The sequence below is a fragment of the Limulus polyphemus genome, unplaced genomic scaffold (assembly GCF_000517525.1).
Source record: "Limulus polyphemus unplaced genomic scaffold, Limulus_polyphemus-2.1.2 Scaffold2348, whole genome shotgun sequence".
In the NCBI taxonomy this organism is placed as follows: Eukaryota; Metazoa; Arthropoda; class Merostomata; order Xiphosura; family Limulidae; genus Limulus; species Limulus polyphemus.
In genome coordinates, this window is record NW_013667958.1 from 26,851 (window position 1) to 44,011 (window position 17,161).

The 17,161-nt window shown below is 32.7% G+C and overlaps 1 protein-coding gene across 5 annotated transcripts in view; it reads left to right on the forward strand.

Moving 5' to 3' along the window:
* Positions 1–17,161, forward strand: part of LOC106466699 (protein KIAA0556-like) — a 132,316-nt gene that overhangs the window by 26,166 nt on the left and 88,989 nt on the right. For 4 of the 5 annotated variants that reach the window (XM_022394773.1, XM_022394771.1, XM_013926995.2 and 1 more), the window contains 3 exons: positions 3,210–3,429; positions 11,099–11,390; positions 12,413–12,599. In XM_022394773.1, the coding sequence (XP_022250481.1) occupies positions 3,210–3,429; positions 11,099–11,390; positions 12,413–12,599 (699 nt within the window). The remainder of the gene's footprint in view (positions 1–3,209; positions 3,430–11,098; positions 11,391–12,412; positions 12,600–17,161) is intronic. The other variant, XM_022394772.1, reaches the window with a different exon arrangement.

Genomic DNA, 17,161 nt, shown 5'->3' on the forward strand with positions numbered 1-17,161 from the left:
CGTAGGTAATGTATCATATTGGAAGTTATAATTTGAATATACTGAAAATGTATTTCCGATAGATACTTATGTCTTCTCACCCTTCTTCCCCACTGAAAACTGGTGCTTTCATCTTCTGCCAAAACTTGAAGTGATAATTTTATAAAATTGAATAGAGGGAGTCACATGTGTCATGAGAGTATATTTCACTCTTATTGGTGGAGGGTTGACACATGATGATTTGCATGAGAGACACTTTGGAATCAGTCAATTCCAATGGAGGGAAAATAGAATGCTTGTGGCATCTGTAAAATTTATTTTAGCATATAGAGGGCAGCACGGAATGAGAATATCTATTTATGTTAGTGGAGGTATGTAACTATCGGAATTACATTTTCTGTGTAGGAAAATTATAACTTTCAACTATAAAACCTAGTAGTATCTCAAGAGATTCAGCTCAAGTTAGTCTTAAATATATATAATAGGCTAACATTGCAAAACGATCTGTAATAAAAGTATAGCAGTAGAAATTATAAATTTATAAAACTAGATATATGAACCATTTTAATCAATGCTGTTAATGAAAGTAATATTAAAGAAATAACAGAGCATACCTTACTTATGGAACACACAAACACTGGCTCTTAGCTTCAAGTACGTCGGAAATTTAATGTTCGTTGAACAATATACATTGATGTAGCCATTTATAAGCAAAATGTTCCATAATCCCCTTAAAAAACATCTTGTGACAAATAAAAAAAACCATTGAGCAGTTCTGAAAGAGGAACTTGGCATTTGATGTAAATTTCTACACCATACAGTACTTTTTAGGTGTGAAGTCAAATAATGGAACAGTACCAATAGTATGACCAAAAACCAATGTTTTTGACAATACAGAATGATAAATCAGATATGAAATGAATACTTGAATCATACAATAAATAGTTAGAACGTTTCTGTTCTAATTAGGAAATAACAATGTTAAATTTAATAAATATAAAGCAGTATATTAAACTTACTATGAGGTGTGTCTGACATAACTAATCCGACTTTATTCTCTGTCGCTCAACAAAACACATGGAACAGGCAACGGTACTGACTTGCTGTTATTAAGCTAGTTCTGACTATGTGTGTGTAGTAAGAGCTTAAAATTAATGAAAGGTAAAACTAATGGTGGTCAATACACTAAAGCAGTTCATTATTACCTTAAACAGTTTTCAGAGAAATTAAAATATAGACATGCAAGTTTTAAAAACGTCACGATATTCTGTAAAACTTCTTAGTCCATAATTAGTTTCAAGGATATTGTTTAGTTTATCACCAAATTGAATAAGTTTTGTCTTTAATATGTGATAAGAGAAACCTTGTAAAGTTCCCAAGCTCTTTCCAAGATGCCTTGCAGGATTGAACAAATTCTGTTACTTCTAATAATCTGTGAACATTGTAACATGACTTATTTTAATATTTGCATTTTGGAAATGGAAGGTCATGACTTCCAAGTTGAATGTGTATGTTTTACTGAAAATGTTGGACTTGAAAGTTGGATTGACAATGCTGATATGTAAATCCAGGTGGCATGTTTTGTATTTAGTGAAAGCGTTTTCTTTTTCCCGAGTGAGTTCTGCTGGATAAATTTGTTAAGCTGTGTCAAAATACCTTCACACTTAGTTATATGAATATCATTGTTATATTTACAGTCATAACTGACGTGTAAAGCTTTATTATAGTATCTCTTACTTATATACAGAGATTCCAGCTTGAATAAATATAAATCTCAAACTTGTGGGCTGAAGTTACCTCACTTAGGAGTTCCTTGTATTTGTTGGAAGACATGTAGACCATAGTGCACAAATGTGTTGTCAAGTAAAAAATACATGGCCTGCAAGAATTTATTTAATGTGAAAAAGTGGTAGTTTTTATGAATGACATTGTCACAGAAGCATCTTTATTTACTGATGCAGTCCATTTATTTAGAAGAATTCCTAATATATCTTAAAATTGTTAATGAAAGGCTCTTTTTGATTTTATCAGTAGGAAGGCTAGCATAAAGGTGACTGAATTTGGACATTTCTAATGTTATAGCTTAAAGCCCTTAATTATATCTTTTCGTTAAATGATGTTGCTGATGATAATGAATGGATTAACACCGATTCTCTCTTTGATGATATTACAGTATTTATTCAAATGCTCTTTAATGTATTTCAGATCGTTATTTACTAGAATTGACAGATCCATGGTCATAGTGTTTTAGCTCTAGCATTAAACCTGTATTTGTATGGTGTTTTATGTAGTTTGGGAATCCAGAATAATTTGGATATTACATTATAAAATTTAACATTGTAACTAATGTCTGATAAAAGTGTAACGTGTTTCTATAGGATATTTTCTTCATTCATTTTAATGTGTTTATATGCCTTATTAAATTTCATGATGAGGAACCCACTTTTTGGAAAATAAAGTTAGGGGATGGCTTGAGTGGGTAATGGAAGAAACTTTATTATATATGTACAATGTTTCGACAAGAATATGTCATCATGTAGTTAACTTAAACTCAGGAATATATATATACAATATTGAACAAAAAAGTCACATGTCAGGAGACTGCTTAACAGCTTAGTAAAAGTATCTTGGTACCCCAGGGTGTTGGAATGGAATAGGGTGTTTTGTTCATTTAAGATGGTTTCCTTTATTTTGCATTTGTTGATGTTTAGCTCTTTGTTTAAAGTTACAGTGTTTTGTATTGATATTCTGTGGTTTTTGAGCTGCAGTGGTGGTAAACATGGGAGGGTTTTTTTATTATGTTAGGTGAATCTGGTTTCCAATATTCTTCTGGCTTATCCGATGTAGAATTCTCGATAGTTATTGCCCATTATTTTATAAACCTTTTTACTTGAAGGTATAAGTTCATTTACCAATAAAAACAAAGTTTTTTGTTTCTTTATCAGCAGTGGTGATGGTGGATCTACTGTGTAAATAACCTACATACATATTTAGTAACTTATTACCCATGACATATTAATTTTTGTGAATATTGAATATCTAAAGATAATTCAGTACAAGTAGTAAGATAATTAAAATTTATTTATTAAAACTAAACAGAAGATAATTTAGGAAATAATGGGTATATGAATCATTAGAAATAATAATAAAATAAAATTTGGTTTATGAAAAATGAAGTGTAGGCAACCCATAAAATTAGTGAATATATGAACATTTGGTTGTGTAATTAGACATCAAGTTCAGATGATTCAGATGAAATTGAAGAGATTATTGAAGAAGGTATAATCCCATCTTGTGATGAAGAAAGTATTGACAAAAAAGAGCTTAGGTCAGACAAAACAGCACCTCTGTCAACTCTGTCATCAGGGAATGTGAACCACCATAGTGTAAAGTATGTAGGAGGTAAAACAAATCAGTGGTTTGACTTACAAGTGGACTCGGAACAAAAGTGTAAGTGGAAATATATTGTTTAAATCATAAATCATTTTATCTGAGTATTTTGAAGAATCTTTCTGGAGTATATACTTAGTCTGAAGTTTTTAGAGGTAAAAATAAGTAACTTGTAAATTGGGAATGAATATTTTTTGTTTTTTACTTAAGCTGCTTAATCAACTAATTTATAAACATACTTTTTATAAGATGAGAAAAATCTTTTACCATTCAGAATAAGTAAGAATGTCATGAAAAAGTCAAGAATAGTGCATCTTTTTGTGATCATTGCTTAGTTTGTAGCAAAGGATTTTTTAAGCTTGACTTATAGTAACCGTATAAAAAAAGTTTAAGGTTATTCTTTAAGTATTAATTATTCACAGGGATAAATGTACATAAATTGCTAACATACCTTACAAAAAAAATGAGGAAAAAATTTTTTATTATCTCTCTCAATACGGGCTTGGTGAATTTGACCGACCACATGACCTATTTGTACTTATTCAAAGTCTCTATAGATTTGATAACTTTTAATATAGTGTATATATCTTCATGAAATTTAGCAATCTTTCAGTAAACATTATGTCTTTCACATACAAAAAACATATTTTTAGTGAAATGTTTTTGATTAACTAAAAAAAAGATTTATCCATGAATATTTCGAGTATTTGTTTTGAATAGTCCGTGGGAAAAGTAATTTTTATGTTAAGATTATAAATTCTTTTCTTCATCTCAAAAATCTCAAATTTCATTTGTATAATTTCTAAAACCTCCTAAATACATTTCAAATGTTTGTTTTCAGTAAAACTTTAAATTTTATGTTTTTTTCTCTACCCTAACTCTATACAAGATTGGTCAATTTGACCGATCTTGTAACCACCAAAAAAAAAATCTAAATTACACTCTTTTTCTTTCTAGAATGACTTCAAATATAACATGAAACTACATCTGTTTATCCTAAGTAGCTTTAAACTCATAACAGTATACATCTATTTATAGTTAAATTTTATTGTTTTATTGCCCCTTGAACTGTGTATAATTACTATTCATGCCATTATAAGTTGTAAGTCACTTGGGGAACATACAGCTCATGTTATGCTATCGAATTACATTACCCACAAGCTACTTCGAGCTGCTTGTGTGCGTGCCTTGTGATATATTATTCATTTTATCTAATAGAACCTTAACTAACGTAAAGAGATTCCTATTTTTACATTTTAGTTACTTTCATAATAATAAATAAAGAATAAACATGAAAAACAAGAAATAAAGTACTTACCTGTATATGCTTTTTTTTGCTGTTGACTGTTGATGACATTTAGTCCTACTTTTTTATACTAATGGTAGTAATGCTCTAAATAAATTTTATTTAATTAAATAATGCATCAAAGAACATAGAATAATAATATGCAAAAAGCAGACAATTTCCTCTAACTCTCACAATTTTTCTAGCTTTCTAACTATGCAACAGGAGCAGTTACAAATTCATCCAAGCTAGTTGTTATATTTCCCTTGGGAACGAAGCTTGTACTATTAGCGAAATTTACAATCCTCCATTCAGAAAACAATGTAATATAATACATCATTTGATAAATGAAAACCTTGGCTTTCCATTGGTTATAGATAATATAGAATTAAACATGAAAGAACTATTAACAAATCCTGAAAGAGAGGATGTGACAGGTGGGTGTGGCAAGAGGGGTCTGATTTTCTATTTGATGGCTCTGTAACCAAACAAAACTGAAAGCTATAAAAAAATAATGGTTTGTCTGAGCAATGATGATTTTATAGTGAGTAATTTACATTGAATTTCATACTTATTGGAGGGGTGGTGAATAAAATAGAGAAGACACATAGAGAAAATGTGTCACCTTTCTCACACTAGGAGAAATTCAAGATTTTTTTTTGAATATTGCCTTATAAAATTAAGAACTTAAAACTTATATACTATTAAAACATGGATTATTGGCTACAGTTTTATGCTATACTAATTAGTATAACATAGACAAAACTAAGTTTAATAAAACCTCGTAAGGTAAGGTTAATGGATAGAACTAATTTTAGTGTGTAAAATAATATTGTCACTGAAGATAATAAGATGTAAAGAAAATTTTTAAATTAATGTTGGGAAGTGTATCAACTTGAATGTTAAAGTTGGTCATGTATATTGTATCATAGTATTTAACCTGATATAAACTTTAACCACACTCATTCAATCAAAATTTCATTGAGTTTTGTTTTTAATACCACTTGGAATTCAATTTTCAATTTCAGAAACTACTCACCTCTTTGCACCACAAAGAGCTATTACCTTGGGCACACTGCCAGCATGTAAACACAGGCTCAATATTTCCTCACTAATGCTTATCTTTAGATGAGTTTTTCATAAGATTTACCAGAATGTTTGTGCTTCTTGTTTTAACCTTTCATTATTATTCATTGTGCAGCTTTTCTTTCCTTAATTTTCTTGATTACTTGACAGAACAATACTAGATTTTAAACGTATCAGTTAAAACTTTCTTTTTATTTACCTTCAATTTCATTTTCTTTTAATTGGCTTTGTATTTTTGGGAAACATGTCCCATTGTCTGTTCCTCTTGTTTTAATCCAACGTATTGGTTTTGTTCAGTACTCTTCAAGATTGTCATTGGGTCTTTGAAACATTGCCATACCTGGCTCTTTTTCTTTCTAACTAATAACAAAACAAACAAAGCAGGAGTCATCCAATAATGAATTGCAGTTGGAGACATTGAAATTGAATGATATAATTGCCATTATGCACCATGTGGTTGGTTCCATTCTATTCTTGAGATCCAGGAAAAAAACTAGATGTGGCAGAAATTTTGTTTGAATGAAGAGAAAGCAATGTGATAGTTGCTTGCTCTTCCCAAAAGGGGTGTTCAGGAACAATCATTCCCCTTCAACCCTGCGCTTAGGAAAGTTTTACCAGTTGTACTTGTTTTTGATTTTGTGGGTTTATGTCTTGCAATCATAGTTGTGGAAAGCTGTGACGAAGTTTGGAGAAGATACGAGAATATTGGAACTGAAGGACTTCTTGTTTTTTATGGTTGGAGGTTTCATTCAACTTGAAGATGTGGTTCAGTGATGTGGAGAGACACAAACTATGACCAAAATAACCAGTTACAGCATGTTTTACTTCTAAAATTTAAAGATTGAAAGAACTAATTTGATTATGGTTATAAAAAAGTATATATATCAAATCATCAAGAAATAAACCAAAGATATAAGAATGCCCTTTTCAGGGAGGTGGGTCTGGGACCTTTGGGTCCAATGCCTGGGAGAATTATGTTGTGGGGGAAACCAGAATGCCTGGAGAAAACCCACTTTCACAGGACAGATGTTGAATAATCAGTTTGTCCTGTGCCCTGGCTGTGGAAAGAAACACGGTAGTTAAAAACAACAAGACACGGTATAATATTTGAAACTCAACAGTTGTGGGTGTTTGGTTGCTCTGTGTTCTTTTGTTTGCAATACAGATTGTATGGAGATGTGTGTTTGAGGGAAGTGCTTGTAATTGTATGTAGTGTAGCTGCAGACTTGTTTATTTTTCTGATTTATTGTAGTATTTGTAGGCAAGCTTAGTAAGTATATTTCTTAAAGTAGGGAGGTTGCTAGTTTTATGCAGTTATTTTATGGGAGTGAATTTTGGGAACCTAGGGCTAATCTAATTGCTCTGTTTTGTTGCAATTGTAGTTTTCTGATGTTATTTTCTGACATGTTGAATGTTATTTGACAGCTGTATTCTACAAAAGGGAGTATAAATGAGTTGTATATTCTTAGCGCTGTTTCTGGTGTGTAGCCTGTGTGTTTGCTGGCAATTAGTGTGATATAATTACTTATTGAGACATGTATGTTTGTTCCATGTTAGACATGTGTCAAAAGTAACGGCAAAAAATTTAATATTGTTGTTCATTTTTGTTTCTGTTTCTCCTAACTTTAATTCAATTTTCTTCAGTTTTTTTTGTGTGTTTTCCTAGTATTTCTTATACATTGGCTTTTTTTAGCTGATGCAGATCTTAAGTATTCATTTCTACTCACTTTGGTTTCTTGTCCTTGGGACCAGGAGGACCCACCAGGTTTTCCATTGTATATAGCCTTTTCATTTCCTTGTACTCTTGTTACAATCCATGGTCCCACCATTTTTAGAGCTGGTCATCACAAGTCTTGGAGGCGATTTATTTCTGGAGCAACCACTTAACTCTGCTCGTATGGGAGCTCTTCTCTCCCACTTTGATCATTGGTGGACTCCCTTTGCTACAGTCTATTGAATTTCTTAGGAGTTTTCTCAGGAGGGGTACTTTCTGTGCTTCTACTCTCAATTTCACCTGTTTACAGATCACAAAACAATTCGTTATCTCCACTCTGAGGTTTTATGCTTGTTTATTTTCTTTATTCCCATGATGATGGAGGGTTGTTGGCCAGATATCACTCTGTCCCAGTTGACCCAACTTTGGTCTTTCCTTGGATCCCAACAGGCAGTTTTTCTCATTCTGGTGTATATTATTTTCACATCCTTTGATTCATCTGCAGTTGTCAAACATTTGATTCTTAGTTCTTCCCTATGAGCTAGCTACAGCTCTATCTTTTTATCATTGTGGCTGATGGGCTCTTTAGACCTGTTGTCTCACTACTGTATGAATGTTTGGTTTCTACTTGCCTTTTCCAACATGGCTTCCTCTGTTGTGACCTCCCTTTTCCTTTGGGAGTCATCTCTTTGGGGTGGTGGGTTCGGCTCTCCATTTAAGTTCCACCTCACACTGTATTTCATTCAATTGAGGGTCTCTCTCCTTCACATACTAGGCAGACTTAGTCTGTAACTTTGTCTTTGTGCTATGGAGCTTTTGATACCAAGGCTTTTATGTCTCCTTCATTTCCTGCATGAGCCTTTTCTGAGGACTCTCTTCTCTCATGGGTGTGCCCATATGTATTCCCTTTAGTGGTTTTTCGCCTATCAAAGCAGGTATCTTTAAAGATATAGTCTTTTTTTTTGTGGGGGCTCACTTAATCCTACACGACCCTGGATGTACCTCTAGTCCTCCTTACTCATGTTTGCATCTGTTTGGAGCCTTCTAGAACTCAGACATTAGTCTATGGGCTCTTTCTGTTTACAATCTGAATTTCCATATCTATAGTGTGAATAGCGCAGGTGACGTTGAGCTTTATGACAACCAATTCTACAAACTCACCTTTCCACTGCCTCTGTTCCCATGGGGTGCACTTCTGAACACTTGGTCAGTTTTTGGCATCTGGTTTCCAGGGGCAAGAATTCTCTATTTTTATGTTCTTCAGTTAGTAGCTCTTTCACAAGCTTGCCATTATATTCTGCCTCATATTCCTGGTCTTCTTATCATGATTCATTCAGACAATCTCTTTGTTTTTTATTCCTCCTCCTCCCCAACAGTGAGGCAATCACTACCAGGGTCTCTGTTTTCCTGGCTCTGGATTTTCTTTTTTGGACCCATGACTGCCACATTGAGTTGTGAATCTATCATTTCTTAACAGCTCAGACTCTGGTGGCAGATTGACTATCTCGCCTAAGCCTTGACCCTACCCACTGTGTGATTTTTCTCTGTCTTCTGGTGTTTTCAGTGGATTTGCTTCCACTATGGGCATTCTATCATCATTGCTTATCCATCTCCCCTCCACTGCTTGCTTCCACTCAGTTGGTATCCATTCCCAAACTCTTAAGCTCTGGCTGAAGATACTCTAGTATGTGTGGAGCCACCCAGTTGCTCAGAGGTAAGTCTCTTGACTGCTGATGCTAAAAATCAGATTTCAATGTCCATAGTGGGCACAGTGCAAATAGCCCATTCTGTCACTTTGTGCTTAACAACAAACAAATAAATAAGCTATGTGTGTGGTATTGTTAAACTTCCTTTAATATGCTTCGGACATGTTTATTTCCCTCCTCCTTTATGGGAACCGTCAGTTGCTTTTGTCTTGGCCTTCTCCTGCATTATTTAGCACAGGGACAGGTTCAACTTTTTCCCTGACTACTCCAGAATTTGAGTGGCAAGGAAGAGAGATTAGATGTTTTCATCCTCCATTCCATTTTTTCTCTTTATGATTGTTCATATCCAGATCATCTTTTTTTGTTCTCTATGGTCTGTTCATTATTATCTCACTGGTACTGCCCCTTTTTAGAGCACTTGCCAACGTCTTGTTGTAGAATTCTCTTTCCTCTAGTCACTTATGTCCTTTCATTTTGCCCAGTTGAGTTATACATCCCATCCGGCTACCTTCTCTTTTTGTGGGTGATGACCCTTTTTTTATTTTTCATATCTCTTCCCATCATATTTGTCATCTCATGGCTTCTCTTGCCTCTAACCATCAATATCTTCTGTATAAAATCTTGCAGGCATGGATGTGGATGACTCCTTACATATTATGTGCTATTATTTACACTACGTGGAGGTTTCACCTATCCTAGCTTACATGTCCTTCCAGTTATACCATTGTCCACTCTTCACAGTGGCTCTGATAGTGAATTGTTTCTTTTTATAGTATCCCAATCACCTTATTCAAAACATACATATATCTGTATTATGCAGATGATTGAATCCACTTGAGTGGCTAGTGTTGCAAAAAAAAAAAAAGAATGACAGCACTAAGTGTGAGTCTGCATTCACGTGATAATGCTCATGGGGATTGTTGTCCTACTGTTGGTGGATTACTATAGTCTAATGATGATTACAACATAGGCTGGTGCAATACATGTTGATATATGAATGTATGGGTGGTAGCTTTGTTCAAGGCTTGTGGTATGCACAGGATATTACATGACAATGTGTATGAGATAATAGCTCTTTGTGGTGCAGAGAGGTGAGTATCCATCTGAGATACACTTTGAGGTAGGGAAAATTCTAACTTTTAAATCATAACAATGTTTAAATCAATAAATGAATGTAGTTTACTGTTTGAGGCAGTTATGGCAAAATTAACCTAATATGAAAATACATTATAACAATGGAGTTTTAAACACAACTGGTATAACATTAGTGAACTATGTTCAAGTATTAGATCAAACTCTGATTTTAACATTGCATTGATTTCATATACTTCTTTTTACCTTGCAAAATATGTTTATAGTATTACTGTATTTTCAACTATTGTTGTTAAGCTATGACCTAATGCCAGACTGTGGTAGATGCTGAAAAAATTAAGAGTGCAGTAGAAACAAAGTTTAAAAATGTGCATTTAAGGTATGATATGAATTGTCTGTATTGCTTATTGTTATTATTTTTGGTTCTCTATGTTGTGGCCCGGCATGACGACATGGTTAGGGCGCTTGACCCAATCTGAGGGTCGCGGGTTCAAATCCTCATCCCACCAAACATGCTCACCCTTTCAGCTGTGGGGGCATTATAATGTGACGGTCAATCCCACTATTCGTTGGTAAAAGAGTAGCCCAAGAGTTGGCGGTGGGTGGTAATGATTAGCTGCCTTCCCTCTAGTGTTTCACTGCTAAATTAGGAACGGCTAGCGGATATAGCCCTCGTGTGGCTTTGCGCGAAATTCAAAAATAAACAATAATCTTTATGTTGGTTGTCATTAATATATGTTATATAGGATAAATGGCAGGTCCATATTTGATCTTTTATATCTGTATGCTTATCAAGTATTTTAGTAGTGTGTTTAAAGTTACTGAAAGCTTACTCTTATAAAACAGCAAAGCTTCAAAGAATACTGTCAGCCAAAAGAAAAGAGTCTGGGACACGTGAAGAGATGCCTGATGAGGACAGAATAAGCAGTGAAGTTCTTCAAGCTCTCAAAGAAGAAAACAATTCATTAATTAACTCTTCAGTAGACTACAGAAGACAAAAATTGCTCTCTTGTACAGTGAAGTCTGACTTGAAGCCAGAGAACGAAAGCTTGTTAGCAAGAAATTCACTTGCATCTGTTTTTAATAAAGAAGACTCAGTCAGTCAAATTATTCATCATATTGGTCAGTTAGATACAAAGTAAGTATTTCTGCTGAATTACTTGAAAAAATGGGTTGCTGTATGTGACTTAATCATTGGTAAATATGTGATTTTACTATATAGTAACAAAATAATGTTTCCTCTAATTACAGAATGTTATATATACGTATGTAAGAAGTACATAATTTTAATAATTGAATGACAATACCTCATGAAAACTGAATTGGTGCAGAGACTATTTAAATGTGATGGTTTTCTGTAGCTGCAACAAAAATTCTTTAATTATTTTTAACTGATTCACTATGCTTGGAAATCATGTAAGATAAAAAAAAAAGCTGATAATCAACAATTAAAAAAAGCATGTTAGCTTAAATGCTTGTTTAAGGTGAACTTTTTTTAAAGGGGTGAGCTTAAACAATTAGGAATTAACTGTAATAGTTATTATATATATGTATATGTCTCTGTGTATGTGTGTGTATATATATATATATATATATATATATTTCTTTATATTTTTGTCCATATTAAAATTAAACAGACTTCTACAAAACTTTAGATTTTATATATAACTCTTTGGGTAGTTTATATTATTGTTGTTGTTGTTATTATTATACGAAAAAAACATTAGACTTAAAACATCTGAAGATATTTGCTCAAATTGTTATCATAAGCTTGTTAACAGTTAAAAACATATTTTTTATAACTCATTCTTTCTTTTAATATTAGATTCATTAAAAATATGTTATAAAAAATGAGTTTACTTGTTTATGCTGTTTTGTACTGACCTATTATTAAAGAATGAATGTGGAATTAAATCTGGAAGGAAGATAATATAAGACACTTAGATTAATTTTAATTTCACTTTATCTTACAGAAACTGTTTAAATAACTAAAAAGTTAAGAATTAAATATTCTGTGTAAATTCAGCCATGTATCTATAACCAGAAAATATAAATATCAGTAAGAGACTCAGTGCACTTTTCATTTATCTGATATGCAGAAAGTTATTATTATATACGAATAAAGAAACAAATAAGTTACTTTTTATAGAGAAACTGTAGTAATTTTTATTGCAGACAACAAAAAAATTTTCTGAAGTCATTAGAGATGATTCGGTCAGCAGTTGGTAACATGGAAACATCAGCTGCAGCCTCATCTTCGGACAGTGCACATAGTGAAAACCCTGCCCTTAATGAACATCAGTCAGATTCGAAGAACCAACAAATGTTCTTCTCCCAACAGAATCAGGTACACAAATATCAAGAATACATTGATTTTAACCCCAACTTTTTGTGCAGTTAGCAGTGTGTAAACCATGGTAACTCTAGTAGCATACTAAATTAAATTAGATTATATTTTTAAAGACAAGACTCATTGAGAAAGGTTATCAGATTTTCAGGAGTGTTGACGACATTTTTTTCCACTTGATTTTAGTATTAACAGAAAAATTTACTTGGTGAATGCATAAAAAAGTTCCAAGTTACTTTAATATTTATAGCTCACACTGTAAATATTATTCTTTTATGGCTTGTTAATACCTTTTTGGTTAAAGTTCATTTATTTTATAATGTCATTGAATAAAATAAAATACAGCTAAATAAGCATCTAATACATGAAGAGCCATCTATGTATAAAATGCTGACCAAAATAAAATGTTTATGTAACACCCTCTTCTTTTTTAATGTTCAAACTTGAAGTGAAAAACTTTTAAAATTAAAGTGTACCAGTTAATTTAATTTAGGCTTCATTTCAAGAAACATAATAGCTTGTGGCACAAAAGATTTTTGGGGTTCATAAAAATGAGTGAAATCATAAAGTATATTACAAGTTTCTATAAACGTAAATAAAATCACGACCTATATCTCCAGAATGTAATTTTACTAGCTCAAAATAGCGAAATATTGAGCTAATAGAGTTAAATTCTGGAGATATAGGTCGTGATTTTAATTACAGTTATAGAAATGTCTCATAATAAACTCCAGTTTGCATTAAACAAAGTTAAGAATGATATTGTGTTTTTCAATTGTGATACTTGCCATTGTTATCTTTAATTTTGAAAAGTTTTTGTGGAAATTCACTGGTAAAATTTGCCTTATAGTTACCTAGTTTAATCTATCTATACTTCCAGTAGTTTGGAAATTTCGTCAATAGTTTTATAAATTTGTATTTCAGAATAGGCAGATTTATCTCTGAAATATGAAAAGCCTTTCCTTGTTGAGTTGCTCTCATGCTATATACAATTTCTTAATGGCCTGGACACCATGCCGAGCATGTGTCAATGTACTCTGAGTTCTCCACTCTCCCATCTTCACAATACTTATTGCAGGAGAACATATACATAATCTCTGCTTTCTTGTCACAGTCCTAATTTTCTTACTGACAGTTGAATTGTTAACTTTACTCACTGTGAATTCAGAAGTCGATGCTTACTACTGCTGCAAATGTTTCTACCAATTTCAGAATTCTGTAATCTCTGTTATGGTTCTTGGAAAGTTTCACATTCATGTTGATGCTCAATTGCAGAAGATCTGCTCATTCTGATATGGTATGTTACCTTCATTCACATAAATAGCTATTCTCGTTCACCACTGCTCTCTATATGCAAAAAAATGTTTATGCATCCCAAAAGCCTTTTATCTCCTCTCCATTGGAACTGACTGATTCTAATGCATCTTTCATGTAAATCATCATGCATCAACCCCCCAAAAATAAGAGTGTGACATACTTGTTTGGCAGTACTCGTGTTCAGACATTTTTATTTTGGGTGCTCTATGTGTGAATCATGAATTTAGTAGTTTAATTTCTGAAGTGGGATTTCTTCATTGCCTTTTTTCTTTACATTGAACAAATCTTTCAACTTAGTTTCCCAATCTTTTTTTTTCTTCGCACACTCGCATATTTTACATCAAACACTTCCATTTGATTTATGTATTTTATGTTTCTATTTTGGGATCATACCTCTAGCACTATTTCACAGGCTGCAGGTGGGGGAGTACAAAATCCAGTGGAATAAAAAGGCTATCAAATCTTCATCAGCCCAAATAGATTTGGCTTGCTCAAGAAGACTAGTGGGACAAGTTCAGGAGGAGGAGGTTGACCCACATTATGAACAGCAGATAATAGCAGAGAAACCCAACATTGGGTTTGTCTTTCACTACACCTCCTGCAAAATCACCTAGGCCTAATACTGCACTTTTCAACATGATTTCTCAGGTATGTGATGTTTTATCCATTATCCTGCTTTCCTATGATTCCTTATTACCTCCATGTTGGTTCGTTTGTCATCTTTGGCTTTTGCTTTACCCACTTGGTTTCACTGTTTATGGGATTTTCTGGGTTGGGTTTGTTTGCCACCTCTTTCTTTTAGGGATTTATGTGTGGCCATTTTTCTTTGATAGTATTTGTGATCATGTACCTGAGACTTCCCAGATAGCATGTGTCTATCAGCCCTCTTCTGGCATCATTCTAGATTTGTCAGCAATTTGTCAATATTGGCCACCATCTTTCATCAGGCCTGCATCAGTGCTGTGTCATATGATGAGTGCTGGCCATCAACACTCGGGCCAGTGTTGGTCTCGTGTTAATAGGGTTTACAACGTTAATTACATATAAATATATACACACACACACACAAAAATATTCTTGATATTCAAAACTTCAGTTATACAATTAATCTATTAATATATTTTGTAGAAAACACATCGCTATCACATAATTTATTTTTTACCAATATTATATAACTATATAAAAGTACAGATCATATTGCTTATTTATTTATTGTTACTGGATACTGACTGAGCATGCACATCAATGCTGTATATCTATATCTCTCTATCTATATGAACAGCTGGGTTTTGCTCAGAGCAAGTTGTTAGTTAAAACTTTCGAAGTTACTATTACACTTTTACAGTCATAATTATATAAGTTGTATTAACTCGAAAATATCAACTTTTCTAAATATTTTATTTGTAATTATCTTCTGCACTAATTTACAACAAATATATTGGCCTCACAAGAAGAGGTTAGTATTTTGAATTTGATATGTATTGACAGTGCAGTTTTTACTGAATTTACCGTTTAGGCCTAAGTTATGTTACATCAATTTAAATGTGCAAGATATGTCTGTAAACAAAATAAAATGTGTGATTTGAAATTTAGCTTTCTCATAATAAAACCAGATATACGTAGAGTCAGTCCAAATTATGAACTATGAATCTTTTAAAATGAATCAGTTAACTTTAGATGAAACAATGTAAGTATGACTTGTTTCATGTATATACTCTTATTTCTTTCACACCTACTGCCAACAGCATTCTTTTGTCTTTACAAAGTTATTGTCTTGCATTGCACTCACATGTGACACTTTCAATGGGACCTTGCTTCTCACTGATGTCTGACTTGAGCCCTTTTGTATGTTTATTTCTGACTGTCTTGTTTTAGTTGAAATGAGAGTTACAAGTCCAGGGATGTAAATGTAATGAAGTAACTTTAGTACAGTACTTGATAACTTTTTTCAGTATCTACTTTTTAAAAAGTACTTATATTTTCAAATACTTTAACTTAAGTAATTTTTAGGAGAATTACTAGTACTTTTACTCCACTACCTTTCATTTTATACATTTCGTTACTATTTTCAAAACTCAAATTTGTGGCAGGCAGTCAGAATGCAAGGTGTTTGCAGGAACTTAATTCTGCCAATTGCATGCATTGTTTACATCAGTCGGCTTGCTATCCCCCTAGCGGCTTGTCAAATTGCAAGCGTCTGCAGTCATCTTGCTGCCCAAGTACAAGACTTCATGGACCAGCCAAGATTCCCTTCTCAAAAAAAGTGAGATTCATTTTTTTCATTGAATATCCTAACTAAAGAGCAATTGACTTCTGACAGTATCACTGTACTTACATTAGTTTCACTGTAAATTAATAACCGATTACTGATAATTAATGATTAATAATAATTACTGATTAAATATATAAGTAAAATTTACCCCAATCTGTCTCCGTGACAATTAATTCATAGTCTATATGTGTCCATTCTATTTTGTAAACTCTGTCACATTGTACAAGTAACTTTGTTTTCTTATTAGTAGCGTGAACTCGTAAACTATGTGTAACTGTTACCACATACAATGTAGTACAGCATTTCCCAACATCTTACGAACTACTGTATTCCCCTGAATACTGTATACTGTTTTCATTAATAATAATAATAAATTTTATGTACATTTTAAACATTAACATCTGAAATTTCATATATGACTTCTGTGGATCCCTTTATAATCTTTCATGAACCTCTGGTTGGGAACCAACATTCATACATATATATATATTTTCGCATAGGTCTGGATTACATCCAGATGGAGGTGGACATGGACAGCCCAGCAAATGTTGAAGAGAAGTTCAACAGCTCTTCTTGTTTTTTAATTCCTTATATAGTTTATTGTGAAAGAATAACATTTGTACCATATTCATTATTGGCATTACTGTTGTAATAAGCTCATGCACAGTTGCCTGCATGAGTTGGCTTAAATCCTAACTGTAGTTGTGAATACCATAGTAATCAATTATATACAACAAATATGTTCTAGATAACTAAAAGAATGATAAATCTTGCATCACTGCTATTCACTAGTAATTTACGTAGTTTGGTAAATCTTTTTGGTAATAATGCTTGGAGATGGGTAATGAAGAAAAACTTTAATATAAGTTTAACATAACAGCAAATGTACAACGTTTCGACAAGGTTTGGTCATCATCAGGTACAAGTAGTTTACACTGACAAATATATATATATATATATATATATATATATA